The sequence below is a fragment of the Ceratotherium simum genome, chromosome 33 (assembly GCF_057802395.1).
Source record: "Ceratotherium simum simum isolate JZ-2026a chromosome 33, ASM5780239v1, whole genome shotgun sequence".
In the NCBI taxonomy this organism is placed as follows: domain Eukaryota; kingdom Metazoa; phylum Chordata; class Mammalia; order Perissodactyla; family Rhinocerotidae; genus Ceratotherium; species Ceratotherium simum.
Window position 1 is genome coordinate 22,856,929 of NC_141932.1, and position 12,974 is coordinate 22,869,902.

At 59.5% G+C, this 12,974-nt stretch overlaps 3 protein-coding genes across 8 annotated transcripts in view; 2 read left to right on the forward strand and 1 right to left on the reverse strand.

Moving 5' to 3' along the window:
- FBXO17 (F-box protein 17) overlaps nucleotides 1-3,100 on the forward strand; it is a 27,709-nt gene extending 24,609 nt beyond the window's left edge. For all 4 annotated transcript variants that reach the window (XM_087421789.1, XM_087421788.1, XM_087421787.1 and 1 more), the window contains one exon: nucleotides 430-3,100. In XM_087421789.1, coding sequence (XP_087277915.1) covers nucleotides 430-573 — 144 coding nt within the window. In that variant the 3' untranslated portion in view covers nucleotides 574-3,100. The remainder of the gene's footprint in view (nucleotides 1-429) is intronic.
- Nucleotides 2,410-5,105, reverse strand: MRPS12 (mitochondrial ribosomal protein S12). Of its 2 annotated transcripts, XM_004441503.3 has the most exons (3): nucleotides 4,947-5,105; nucleotides 4,595-4,662; nucleotides 2,410-3,099 (listed from the first exon to the last, which is right to left on the reverse strand). In XM_004441503.3, exons 2-3 carry the CDS (start codon nucleotides 4,641-4,643, stop codon nucleotides 2,729-2,731), a joined length of 420 nt encoding a protein of 139 aa, XP_004441560.1. In that variant the 5' UTR covers nucleotides 4,644-4,662; nucleotides 4,947-5,105; the 3' UTR covers nucleotides 2,410-2,728. The 2 variants fall into 2 exon arrangements, with proteins under 2 accessions (XP_004441560.1, XP_087277916.1); XM_087421790.1 differs by lacking the exon at nucleotides 4,947-5,105 and having other exon boundaries at nucleotides 4,595-4,930.
- A 97-nt stretch (nucleotides 5,106-5,202) lies between these two features.
- Nucleotides 5,203-12,974, forward strand: part of SARS2 (seryl-tRNA synthetase 2, mitochondrial) — a 13,952-nt gene continuing 6,180 nt past the window's right edge. Inside the window, exons 1-12 of one of the 2 annotated variants that reach the window (XM_087421783.1) lie at nucleotides 5,203-5,490; nucleotides 7,921-8,034; nucleotides 9,478-9,507; nucleotides 10,095-10,235; nucleotides 10,317-10,371; nucleotides 10,883-10,946; nucleotides 11,181-11,286; nucleotides 11,972-12,019; nucleotides 12,264-12,372; nucleotides 12,662-12,707; nucleotides 12,792-12,879; nucleotides 12,958-12,974. The exon at nucleotides 12,958-12,974 is cut by the window's right edge and continues 93 nt beyond it. In XM_087421783.1, coding sequence (XP_087277909.1) covers nucleotides 5,224-5,490; nucleotides 7,921-8,034; nucleotides 9,478-9,507; nucleotides 10,095-10,235; nucleotides 10,317-10,371; nucleotides 10,883-10,946; nucleotides 11,181-11,286; nucleotides 11,972-12,019; nucleotides 12,264-12,372; nucleotides 12,662-12,707; nucleotides 12,792-12,879; nucleotides 12,958-12,974 — 1,085 coding nt within the window. In that variant the 5' untranslated portion in view covers nucleotides 5,203-5,223. The remainder of the gene's footprint in view (nucleotides 5,491-7,920; nucleotides 8,035-9,477; nucleotides 9,508-10,094; nucleotides 10,236-10,316; nucleotides 10,372-10,882; nucleotides 10,947-11,180; nucleotides 11,287-11,971; nucleotides 12,020-12,263; nucleotides 12,373-12,661; nucleotides 12,708-12,791; nucleotides 12,880-12,957) is intronic. The other variant, XM_004441593.3, reaches the window with a different exon arrangement.

Consider the following 12,974-nt stretch of genomic DNA (forward strand, 5'->3'; position numbering starts at 1 on the left):
AAAGCCTGAAGCCAAAGTTCCACAAGGCCCCCCACGGTCTGCCCGTTTCCTCCCTGACCCCGTCTCCTACTTCTCCCCATGCTCTGCTCCAGGCACGCTGCCACCTCAGGGCCTTTGCACTGACTGTTCCTCTGTCTGGAACAGTCTTCCTCCAGATTCCCCCATGGTTCCCTCCCCTCCTTCAGGTCTCTGCTCAGATGTCACCTCAGGGGGGCCTTTGCTTATTCACTTTACGACGCCACCCTCCCGCAGAATTCCCTCTGCCTCTTCCCCATCACCTCCAGTGCCTGGTCCCCTGCTAGACTGTCAGCTTGACCAGGGTGAGCTCTTTTTGCTGCTTCTTCACTGCTGTCTCCCCGGCGCCTAGAGCAGGCCTGGTCTCTACTCAGTGTGGGGAGCATCTCACCCTCTCGCTCTCCTCCCCCGCAGGTCTCCCACGTCTTCACCAACTTCGGCAAGGGCATCCGCTACGTGTCCTTCGAGCAGTACGGGAGGGACACGCGTTCCTGGGTGGGACACTACGGCGCCCTCGTGACTCACTCCAGCGTGCGGGTCAGGATCCGCCTGTCCTAGCCTGCCAGCCCGCTCGGCCTTCCAGGACGCACCGCCCTCAGCCAGACATCGCCATCAGTCAAGGGCGGCCGGGAGCCAGAGGACGCCCTGGGACAGTGGGGGGTCCCCTGTGGCCTGTTCCCGGCAGCCTCCAGTGAACCCCACGCTGTGCGGGAAACCAAGGATCCAGCCAGGCTGCTCACATCTCCCCAGCTTCCCCGGTGGGGGGTCAAAGAATAACTCAGAGACGTTTACCGTGCCTGCAGATTGCTTTCCCACGTGTGTGGAGGCCAGTTAGTAAACCGAGTCAAAAACAAAGGCCAAACCAGGATTAATGATAGAGGGGGACGCTCCGGGAAATGTGGGGCCAGTGACTCGGCGGCGTGTTTTTGGGGTAAGCTGATCGCTGGCAGGGACCTCTGGTCCTTAAGGGGACCACCAGGGACATCAGAGGGACCCTTTCTGTTGTTTTGGGGAGTCTCGGGTTCAGCTGTGGGGCCCGTGCAGCCTCCTCCAGCGCTGCCCATCAGCATCTTCCCTTTGGGCCAGACTGGCACCGTGTCTCTCAGAATTCCTGAGGCCCAGTCCCTGCTGACCCCTGAACGGTGGCCCCCCCGCCCCGTCCTCAGGGGCTCACCCCTGCCGGGCAGCACACTCCTTTCCTCCACACCCCAGCCCACGTGCATACGGTCTCCAGCAGCAAAGCGTGCACGAAGGAAAGCTCCCCATCTCGATCCTCTAGTGTCTCCTACTCTCCCCAGCTCGGCTCAGCCAGCAAACGAGCTCAATAAGATTGGTGCTAAGTGTGAGGTGATGGGAGATTTTTGTCTGTAATCGATGCACTTTCTGCCCCCGGCTCTGATCCTGAAAGCCCTGGTGGGCTGTTGCCAATAGTGAAACTTGAGGAGGTGTGCTAAGCACCATGCAGAAAATGGAGACAGGCTTCAAGAACCCAGAGATGGGCTACAAGGGCGCACTGGACAGCCCCCATGGCGGTTCTAGGCGGTTCTCCCAACAGCTCTCAGGCAGGCACGATATCAATGCCATGTAGGCCAGGCCATTGAAACAGGCTCAGGAGGCCAGCCCCAGTGGCCTAGTGGTTAAGTTCGGCACGCTCCGCTTCAGCGGCCTGGGTTCAGTTTCTGGGTGCAGACCTAGCCATGCTGTGGTGGTGGCTCACATACAAAAAGAGGAAGATTGGCAGTGGATGTTAGCTCAGGGCTAATCTTCCTCAGCAAAAAATAAAAAATAAATAAAAATGAACAGGCTCCGGGTTTCAATGATCTGCCCAAGGTTGCCTGGTGTGGAAGTCAGGAGGCAGGACTTGCACCAGAGTTGGGCCCCACATCCTAAATCTTAAAATCGAATGTGGCCAAGCACGTGACCAACGAGGCCAGTATTACGCTCAGCGCCACTTGCCAAGGGAGGAAACCGAGGCCCAGAGGGGCAACAAATATACTCAATGTCACAGAACAATGAAGAGGTGGAGGCAGGATGTGAACCCAGGAGCAGGTGAGTCAGAATAACAGAAGAGCAGGGCACCCCACTCGATCCTTTCAACACCCGCTTGTCGCCAACATTACAGTTACGGCCACTTTTCAGCCGAGGACGCTGGACGGCGGCGCCTCCTTGCCTGGCCCTCGGCCTGCAGGCAGGGGAACTGGGCCTCAGGGCTGCGCGCCTGCTGCACAGAACAGCCGCCACCTGCAGGTGTATGCACACAGAGCATCTATCTTCATCTTCACCAAACCCAACCCAGGGCATGCACCGGGCGGAGCTACTTCCTGGAGGAGGAAACTGAGGCCCAGAGGGGCTGTCAGTTGCCGAGACCACACAGAGGGCGAACACTACCAGAACGGGTTTATAACAACCGTCGGGGGTCTGTGTTTATTGCAAGTCCTTCCCAGCAGGTGGCAGTGCCGTGTCCTGTCCCAGCAGGAAAGGTCCCTGGCGCCAACACTCACCCATGGAAGCCAAGCGTGTTGGCAGAAGCGCCTTTTTCCAATCCACACCCCAGGACCCCTATGGGCTAACGGTGGTTTCGAGGGAAGAGGTGGGCCCAGGATTCGAACCCAGGACCAGCTGCCTTCAGAGCTGGCCCAGCTCCCCAGGGTCCTGCAGGAGCCCAGACAGGCAGGTTCTGGCTCTGCATGAAGGCCAGCCCGCGCCCCAGCCGTCACTTCTTCTTCTGCACGTGGCCGCAGTCGTACTTGCCGCGCACGACGGTGAGCTTGACGCCGGGCAGGTCCTGGGTGCGGCCGCCCTGCACCAGCACGACGTGGTGCTCCTGCAGGCTGTGGCCCTCGCCGGGGATGAAGCAGACAGCCTCGCGGCCCGTGCTGAGCCGCACCCGGCAGCACTTGCGGTTGGCCGAGTTGGGCTTCTTGGGCTTGCGGATGAACGTGCGCAGGACCACGCCCTTCAGCTGCGGCCGGCCCTCCGTGGGGCCCAGAGTCGGGGGCGGCCGCTTCGGAGGCCCCTTGCGGTGCATCTGGTTCAAGGTGGCCATGGAGCGGGCGGCCTGGAGCCGGGGGGTCAGGGCGAGGCCTGGAGAAACACAACCGGGAGGGCGCAGGAGGGTTACTACCGATGAGCGGATGATAATATCAGCAACTCGATTCTGGGGTTCTAGGCACTGTTCCGAGCACTGTACAAGGGTGCATTTGTCTACCTCTGGGGGTCCTCACAGACCATAGTAACAACAACATGGATTGAGCAACCACCACGTGTCAGGTTCTATTTTAAGTATTTTACATGAATTAACTCATTTTATTCTGCAAGGAAGGTATTAATTTTAATGCTGTTTAAACCTCATAATCAAGCCAACAGGCTCACTGTGTGTCCTGTTCTATGCATGGAATCTACATTAACTCACGCCCTCTTCACAGCGACCCTGTGGGGTATTCCTGGGAGGTGTCACTGCTCTGCCTCCTCCTGCTAAGCCTCCTTCCCAGCCCCGTGAGCAGATGCTGTCAGCTGAACCTTCAAAACTGATCCGAATCCACCTTTTTCTCCCTCCTCCACTGCATCCACTCTGGTCCTGTCCACCTTTGTCTCCCAGGTCTCTCTGCTCCTACTGTCTGTCCCCCCAATGCAGCCAGAGGGACCCTGTGGACACCTGGGTCGGTCACGGCCCTCTCCTGCTCAGAGACCTCCTGTGGCGCCAGCTCACTCAGCGGAAGAGCCAAGGTCCTCCCGTGGCCCCTGAGGCCCCACGCAGTCAGCCCCCGTGACTTCTGACCTCGCCTCCCCACTCGCCCCTTGCTCGCCCTGCTCTGGCCGGTGTCTGCAGACACACCAGCAGAAAGGAGACCAGCGTGGCTGCAGAGCAGTAAGAGGAAGGGCAGGTGGGGCAGGGAATACATTTCCAAGGCAGACCCACAGGATTTGCTCATGGATAGGAAGTAGGACGTAAGAAGATTCAGAGAGAAGTGCATTCTCTTCCACCAGCACTCACTGACACCTACTGTGTCTTGGCCCCAATAATGGAGACTCAGCGGTAACTGAGATGACCCTGGGCCATGCCCTCTTGGAACTCCCTGTCCAGGGCTCTGAGGTCCATCTCTCTGTCACTAGTCAGTGACAGACAGAAGTGAGTGGCAAACAGAAGGTGCTTAATAAAGGCTTGCAGAGTGAATAAATGAATGAGATACCTTTCAAAGGGCACGGCCAATTAGAAGCATGTGATGTTTGTTCATAAATAAAGCATCCCTCTCAGAGCCTGGCACATACTCTGCTCTTGAAAAATATCAGTTGAATGAATGACTTACACGCGTTGCTTGGCTGTCTCACCAACGGGAGGTATTTGATATTATTTGCTTTAGAAATAATTGACCCAAACTGCTGGTAGCCACCTGATGCATAGCAGCCCTCAATGCAATCACTTCCCACCTCCTGCCCTCGCAGCCCGAGATCCGCCAAAACCCACCGCGTCTCCATCTCTGATTTTAAACTGATTCCCTCGGGGCTGCGGCAGACACACACGTCCCAGACGGGATAACCCTCATCCAGCCTCGTCTCTGCAGCCAAGCCTCCCACTTACCATAACTTAGGAACGTGTTGAGGCCACGGAGAAGGCCGGACCAGGACATCCCGCCGCCTGCCGCGTCCCTGCGTTAGGGGATAAGAAACTCAGAAAGGAAGAGGAAAGAGTGGCCGTAGTCGGGCGAGGTCCAAATTCTCCCCATTCCACTCTCAAGGCCTTCTGGTTCAATCTAAGGAAGTTCCTCTGACAGTCTAACCACAACCCCTTATGCTAACAAAGTCCCTCCGTAAAGTTAGCCTCGCTCTGAGTAGGCTCTCTGGGACCCAAACGCCCCCACCCGCATACAGGAGGAAAAGAGAAATTGAGGGGAGGTCCGGGGAGGTTTGGAGGACCCGGGGACACCACCGACCTCTCCGACCCTAGCCCAGTCCGCAGACACGCTGAACCCGGCCTCGAGTCCCTTCCGGGGGTTATCCCGGCCGTGATTGGCCGGTTCTGCCTCTCGCGTACACTGAAGGGGCGGGGCAAGACGACGATTGGGCAGCGACCAGAGTCAATCTCGGTCTACTGTCTCCACCCCTTCAGGATGTGATTGGCTCGTTCCCAGCAGGAAGTCTGCTTTGCAATTGGTCTAAACGCGGAGTGGGCGGGACGAGGAGTGCGTGACTCCTTGTCCCCTGTCCAAGATGGCTGCGTCCATAGCGCGGCGCTTGTGGCCTTTGGTGGCCGGGCGGGGCCTCCGGCCCCGGGGAGGCTGCGTCTGCAGTCAGAGCCCAAGGAGAAGTTTCGCTACGGAGAGACGAGACCGCAACCTCCTGTACGAACACGCGCGCGAGGGCTACAGCGCGCTCCCTCAGGTGGACATGGAGCTGCTATGCGCATGCCCGGAAGAGGCCGCGCGCGCCCTGGAGCTCCGCAAGGGGGACCTGCGGCCGGAAGATCTGCCCGCGATCGTGAGTGCGCTTGCGCCGCCGGCCGCCTAGGGGCTGTTCGCTTTACGGACGAAGTGTGCGTGCAAGATGCTCTCCAGCAGGGGGCGGGCTTGTCGCAGGAATTTTAGTTCCTTCCCAAGTTGAGCCCACGTGTTGTGCTTGGCACGCACGTACGTGCCAGTTATCCAGAGTGCTAAGACCCTTCTGTCTAGACAGCCATTCTGCGCCTGTTCTATGAAGCGTGCTGGGTACCTTGTCTGCGCTGGGAACTTTGTGCCAGTGTCCTTTCTGCTCCGACCTCCTGCTGGGCTTACCCTAGGGCCACAAGGAAAATGGGGGACAGGGATGTGAATGGGGGGAGCCTCTTGCCTTTGGAGAGTGAGAGGTGGAGACCTGCACTAGGGTTATTTAATGAATGAAGGGTTCTATTGAACAGATGTAGGGAGCACCTAATATGATCCAGGCGTTGAGAATAAGGCAATGAATAACAATAATAAGGATAATATAGCTAGCTTTTATATAATACTACATGCTGGGGAACTAGGACAAGGGTCTCCATGCTCCTAGACCCTGCTGGGGTGCTGAGGATGGCAGGAACCTCAAAGCTGCCCAGCCCTCTCTTGGACGCCCCTGTTCCGAGTGCTTTATGCATATTTGCCTTATTTAAGTATTGCAACAACCCTATGAAGTAGGTGCCATTATTTCCCCCATTTTATCAGAGGGGAAACGAAGGCTCAGAGAAGTTAATTTTTTAAAAAAGAGTATGATGGTGCCTCAAAAAATTAAACATAGAATTACCACATGATCCAGCAATCCCACTTCTGGGTATATACCCAAAAGATTGAAAGCAGGAACTTGAGCAGATATTTGTGCACCCTTGTTCATAGCAGCATTATTCACAATAGACAAAAGATGGAAGTAACGCAAGTGACGGATCAGTGGATAAGTGGGTAAACAAAATGTGGGGTATCCATACAATGGAATAGTACTCAGCCTTAAAAACGAAGGAAAGTCTGACACTTGCTCTAACCTGGATGAACCTTGAGGACATTCTGCTCAGTGAAATAAGCCAGTCACAAAAGACAAATACTGTATGATTCCACTTAGATGAGATACCCAGAGTAGGCAAGTTCATAGAGACAGGAAGTGGAATGGTGGTGGGCGGGGGCTGGGGGACGGGGAATGGGGAGTTAGTGTTTAATGGGGCAGAGTTTCAGTTGGGAAAGATGACCGAGTTCTGGAGGTAGAGGTGTTGATGGTTGCACAACATTGTGAATGTCCTTCATGTCACTGAACTTAAAAATGGTCAGTTTTATGTATATTTTACCACAGTTTTTAAAAGTGCTAGTTTAGAGATTCTAAAGTAATTTTATAACCCACTAACGGGTCACATCCCAAAGCTTGAAAAACAGTTCTTTAGGGCACAAAGTGTGAAGAGGAACGTGGCACGTGGCTTGCAGCAATAACGAGGCCTGTGGCTTGTTCCTGGGGCCCTGGGCAGCTCTGGGTGCCTTTAGGCAGGCGAGGGATTGTGTGAAAACTCTGGCCGGGTTGGAGCGGGTGGCACCAGGAGGAGGCCCAGGGCTCTGGGGAGGGGATGGGAGCAGGTGGGGCTGTCCCTGAGAAGGAGGAGCGGATGTGGGGGGAGATGCTTTTCCTAGAGTCACTGTCGCACATGGTGAGTGTGCAGTGTCCAGGGGGAGCCACCAAGTGAGGAACAACCCTCTGTGTGGCCGGCCCTCCCCTCGGGTGTCCAGCCCCAGGGAGGTGGGACAGTGTTTGTACCATTTGTGGAAGGAAAAGCTGCCGCCAGAGAGGACAAGGGTTGGCCCGGGGGCGTGGGCTCGCTGAGGGCCTCCGGCAGTGGGTGCGTCTGGGCAGTGAGAGCTGGGGCATGGGTCTCACCCAGCCCCCCAGGACCCCGTGTTGGAGGGTGCAGGGCTAGCTGCTGTCACAGCCCCCTGGGGTAGAGGCTGTTTGGGTCTCACGTGAAAGTCCAGGGGTGAGTCCCGGCGGGGCCTCAGCTCCATGTCGCCCATCAGTGCCCAGGTCCTTTCACCTTCTTGCTCCGCGTCCCGTAGGATGTCGTCCTGGTCGGCTTTCCTCAGGGCCCGTGGTCCAGTCCGGGGAGAGTGAGAAAGTCCAGGATGGGGGCTTATCTTCAAGGAGGTGACCCAAGAGTCACATTACCCCTTCCTCTCGTGTCCACAGGGGATCTCGGGCACACGTGGCTGCAAGGGAGGCTGGGGAATGTCTTAATTCTGGGCAGCTGTGCCCAGCAAGCCATCAGGCGTTCTGGTGCTGGGGTGGGGGGGAGAGAATGGCTCCCGGGGGCCCGTGAGGGTCTCTGCCTCACGCCACTGCTGGGCCACGTGGCCGGTGGGGTGGGGCTCCGCCAGAAGGGGCGGGGACGGTGGCCGCTCCACATCTTTCCCTCCCGTGTGCCCGCAGATCTCGACGTGGCAGGAGCTGAGGCAGCTGCGGGAGCAGATCCGGAGCCTGGAGGAGGAGAAGGGGGCGGTGGCTGAGGCGGTGCGCGCCCTGCTGGTGAGCAGGGGCTTCCAGGTGGGCGGGGGCTGGCGGCGGGATGCCTCGGGCTGCAGGTGACGGGAAACCCAGTTTAAGGACCTTGCAGGACGCGGACAGTCATGACCTCACCTGGGTTCGGGCATCCCTGGGGTGGACGAATGAGCGGCTCCCCCAGCATCCCCAGCCCAGCTTCCTCCCCCGTCTGCACCCGCCACTTCCCTGTCTTGATGTGACCTCAGTTTCCCTCTCACGGTGCAAGCTGGCTGGCTGTCATCGTAGTACAGCGTCTCCTCCCGTGACTCTGCCAGAGGCAGAACACGGACCTGTCTGGCTTGAGAGCCTTTTCCAGGAGCAGGGAGACCTTCCCGAAGCTTCCAGCAGAGTCCCCTCTGATGGGCCCGGGCGCCCCACACCCACCCCGTCATCGGCGGGAGGCGCCCCGGCTGGGCCCGCGGTCCTGAGCTGCAGGCTGCCGGGGAGGGTGACCCGCGTCGGGGGTCCGTGGGGAAGGAGGCCGGAGGGCGGAGGGTCTTGGGTGAGCCAGCGTCTGCCGCAGAGGGCTGAGGCGATCGTAAACATAACCGCCGGCGTTTATATCGCCGTCACCGCGTGCCGGCCGCTGTTCTGGGTGCTCTCCTTACTCGCGACTCTGGGAGACGGGAGCGACGCAAATCCAGGTGACAGCTGGGGAAACTGAGGCCCCGAGAGGTTAAAACGTGCCTGCGTCTCACAGCCAGGGAGGGGGAGAGGCGGATTCACACCCTGGCATTCGGGCTGCTCTGCCCGGGTCCAGTCAAGTCCTCTCGCGACACCAGTTACATCTCCCGGTGACCTGCCGTGTCTGTGCCAGGCCCGGGCCACGCCACCCAGGCGGGAGACGGTGAGAACCACAAAATTGATCTCCATCACGGTTCAGTGAGTGCTGGCTCATCTCAAGGGAGCCATGCAACAGCCCTGCTGGGGAGGTCGTGTTAGCGCCCCATTTCACAGATGGGGATCCTAAGGCGTCAGGAGGGGGCACCCGACATTCTGACCCTGGTCACCTGATTCCCTCTGTTGCTCAGGGTCGTAAAACGTTCAGGGTATCAAAGATCAGTGGTTGCAGGCCTCCAGATTCCTGCTCACAGACTGCCTCTCCAAGCCTCAGTTTTCCCATCTGCAAAATGGGGTCACGTGGATGCCAACCTCATGGAGAGGGTTATGAAGAAACAGGATGGTGTGAGCGCCCCCTGCACAGAGCCAGGCGTGAGGCGGCACTCAGTAAACGGAGCCGCAGCTGTGATTACTGTTACGCTGTCATGCCCCCTCCCAGCTTTACCGACAGAGAAGCTGAGGCACAGAGTGGAGGGTCCAGCCAGGTCCTGGCAGAGCAAGGAAGTCAGATGCCTGGCCGTGTGTGACCTTTCACACTCTTTTTTCCCCTCCTCCCCACCCCTGACTTCATCAACCTGATCACCCTGTCTGTCTCTTTCCTGCCAGGTGAACCAGGACAACAGTCAAGTGCAGCAGGTATGACAGGGAGGTGGGGTCCTGTCCCCGGTGGGGGGTGGGCAGCAAGGATGCCATGTCAGTCATGATTCCTCCGTTGTGTGTGACAGAAGACACAACTCAGACAGGATTAAGGAAAAAAGAAAACCAGGCTCTATTGAGTCATGAAACTAAAAAGGCTGGCTTCAGGTACAGCTGGATCCAGGTCCTGGCTCCATATTTGGTTCTGCTTCCATCATTCCGAGACCAACTTTCTCCCCTTGGGGAAAGGAGAGCCAGGGTCCAGTGCAAATAGGACCACTTCCCTGACAGCTCCAGCCATAGTCCCAGGGCTGATTCTCATGAGTTCGGTTTGGATCATGGGCCTGTCTTTGAGCCAGTCCCTGTAGCCAAGGCAATGGAATGTTCTAGTAGGCCAAGCCTGAGATCTGTCCCCATGGACGTGCCATGTGGTGGTGAGGGGAGGTTCCCAAAAGGATATTCAGGATGTTGAGCCAAAAGAAGAGGCCCTGAATGTCCACCACCAAGGTTCAGCTAGCAAGGCTCAAGGTCAGCCTGGCTGGGCGACCCTCACCTCTCCCGGGCTGACCCGCTTGTCTCGCTCCCAGGACCCCCACTATCAGGGTCTGCGGGCACGTGGCCGGGAGATCCGGAAGCAGCTCGTGCTGCTGTACCCCAAGGAGGCCCAGCTGGAGAAGCAGTTCTACCTGTGGGCGCTGAGGCTGCCCAACCAGACCCACCCGGACGTGGTGAGCGCCGTGCCGGGCAGCGGGGGAGGCCGGGGGCCCCCTCGTGCCACCCTCCCCGTGACGCCCGCTGTCTCCCCACAGCCCGTCGGGGACGAGAGCCAGGCCCGAGTGCTCCACGTGGTCGGGGACAAGCCAGGTGGGCCACCCCAGGCTGGGGGCCGCGCTCGGGGTCTGGGCCTGCGCTGGGGCCTGGGCCTGCGCTGGGGCCTGTGGGACCCCCCGGGGCGATGTGGCGGGAGGTGGCTCCCGGCTTCAGGCCTCGGCGGGGCTCTGGCTGACCGCCGGGCAGGTCTCGGGTTTCATTCTCCCTCCTCACCTCATCGGACGGACTTGCTCTGTGTGCGTGTGTCTGTCTGTCTGTCTTTCCGGCCCTCTTGCCTCGGCCCCTGTCTCCCTGGGGCTTTTCCTCTCTGACCCTCGGCGTCTCTCTGACTCTCTCCCCATTTCTCATCTCTTCCCCGTTCCCATGTCTGCCTCCCTCTCACTCCCCTTCTGTCTTGTTTTTCCCTCTCCTCCTCCCGGCTCTCCTCTTCCCTCCCTCCCTCTCTTCCTGCCTCTCCCTCCCGCTGTCTCTCTAGTCCTCCCTCCCTCCCTGCTCCCCCTCCCTCTCTTCCTCTCTTACCCCGTCCCTTCTCATCCCTATCCAGCCTTCTCCTTCCGCCCCCGGGGCCACCTGGAAATCGCCGAGCAGCTCGACATCATCCGGCAGAAGTGAGCCCCCACCGTGGCCCCTCCCTCCCCCCCACCCCGACAGCTGGCTGCCGGCTCCCCCTCAGTGGGCTCCCCCTCAGTGGGCTCGGCCAGCATGAATGTTTGATGCCCGCTCCCCGCCTGGCAGCTGGGCCTCTGCCCCGGGGTGCTTGAGTCCCCCTCCGCCCCCACCAGCCCTGGCTCACGCGCCGCCACCCCCACGCGTCGCCACCTGTCTGCCCATCTGTCCCCCAGGCGTCTGTCCCACGTGTCCGGCCACCGCTCCTATTACCTGCGCGGGGCTGGGGCCCTCCTGCAGCACGGCTTGGTCAACTTCACACTCAACAAGCTCGTCCGCAGGGTATGGGCCAGGATGGGAGGGCTGCCTGGAGGCGGTGGTGTTGCAGCTGAGCTCAGAAGGCTGGGGGGGGGCGGGGAGGGGAGGCACCTCTGCTCCAGTCACCTTTTTCAGAGCTTTACATGTATTATTGACCCATTTAATTCTTATGAGGTGGGTGCTATTATTATCCCCATTTAGGGATGGATACCTTGAGGCCTAGGGAGGAAGTGAGGAGCCCAGGGTCTCACGGCTAGTGTGTGAAGCTGGCTTGTCACCAGTGCACCACTGCCTGCCGTGTGAAGAGTGTTGGGAAATACGGCCTCCGTTGAAACTGGAGGGGCCGGCGGGGCTGAGTGCGTGGGGCGAGGGACTCAGACATTTCCTGAGGGCACTGGGGAGCCACGGAAGGCTCTGAGCAGGGGAGGGACACGGTCAGATCTGTACTGTGGAACTACAGCTCCGCTGCCCTGTGCGGTGTGGTCTGAGTGAGGAGCCCGTGAAGAGGGCCCTGGTGACGGGCTGCCAGGGCCCCGGGGCCAGCCCCAAGCCCACTGCTCAGGCCTCCCCGATGCCCTGTGAAGTGGAGTGGGCTTCAATGACAAGAGGGAGCCACCAGCCCACTCTGCAGTGTCCCTGCTCAGGCCTGAGCTTGGGGTCTGGGGGGGCTCCTGGCTGTGCCGCTCACCCTTCCCCTCCCTCCTCACAGGGCTTCACCCCCATGACGGTGCCAGACCTCCTCCGAGGAGCCGTGTTTGTGAGTGAGGACCCTCCGCCCCCACACCCGGCTGTCAGGCCCCGTTCTGGGGGCCCCAGGCTGGGAGACCAGCCTGTCTCCCCTGAGGAGACTGCCCTGGGGCTGGGTGGAGGGGGTCAGGCCGTAACAGGGAGGCCTGGGGGATTCCAGATGCTTCCAGGGGAGGAGCAAGGGTTATGACTGCAAAATGGGGGAGGCCCAGGGTACCTGTCCCCTGACCTCTGTGGCCTGGCCTCCTCCCCAGGAAGGCTGTGGGATGACGCCAAATGCCAACCCATCCCAAATTTACAACATAGACCCCTCCCGCTTTGAAGACCTCAACCTGGCCGGGACAGCAGAGGTGGGGCTTGCCGGTAAGCACCTGCCTGGGGGAGAGGGGGTGGTGCAGGTGGGATTGTAGGGGGATAACCGGGAGCATCCTGTGGGTGGCAGTTGCCTGCCCAGGATATGTTCAGTGACCACAGGGCTGATGTGTACAGTTGTGTAGGTTGTTGACTGCACAGCAGTACAGTGAAGATCCAGCCACATGCCCTCATGTGAGGTTGTGTCCGCCAGAGGGGATACCTTTTCTAATTCTCACAAAGGTTTCCTCTGGATGAGTGGTGGCCCTGGCTGACCCATCCTGTCCCCCTTTCCTCCCAGGCTATTTCATGGACCACTCCGTGGCCTTCAGGGACCTGCCCATCAGGTGATGCCCCGTTCCTTCAGACCTTGTCCCCACCTGTGACATTCCCTCTCCCCTCCCTGACTCCACCTCCCCTGTTCCCCCCAGGATGGTCTGTTCCAGTACCTGCTACCGGGCGGAAACGCACACGGGGAAGGAGCCGTGGGGGCTGTATCGAGTGCACCACTTCACCAAGGTGGGCGTGGCCGGCAAGGGGAGGGGGCTCACCCGCACGGCCCAGGGCCCCCTGACTCCTGTGCCCTGCCCTGCCCAGGTGGAGATGTTTGGGGT

Coding starts and splice junctions, on each gene's coding strand:
- MRPS12 (XM_004441503.3), bottom strand. CDS start 4,643: ATGTCCTGGTCCGGCCTTCTCCGTGGCCTCAACACGTTCCTAAGTTAT. Junction 3,100..4,594: donor CAACACGTTCCTAAGTTATG/GTAAGTGGGAGG, acceptor GTGTTTCTCCAG/GCCTCGCCCTGACCCCCCGG.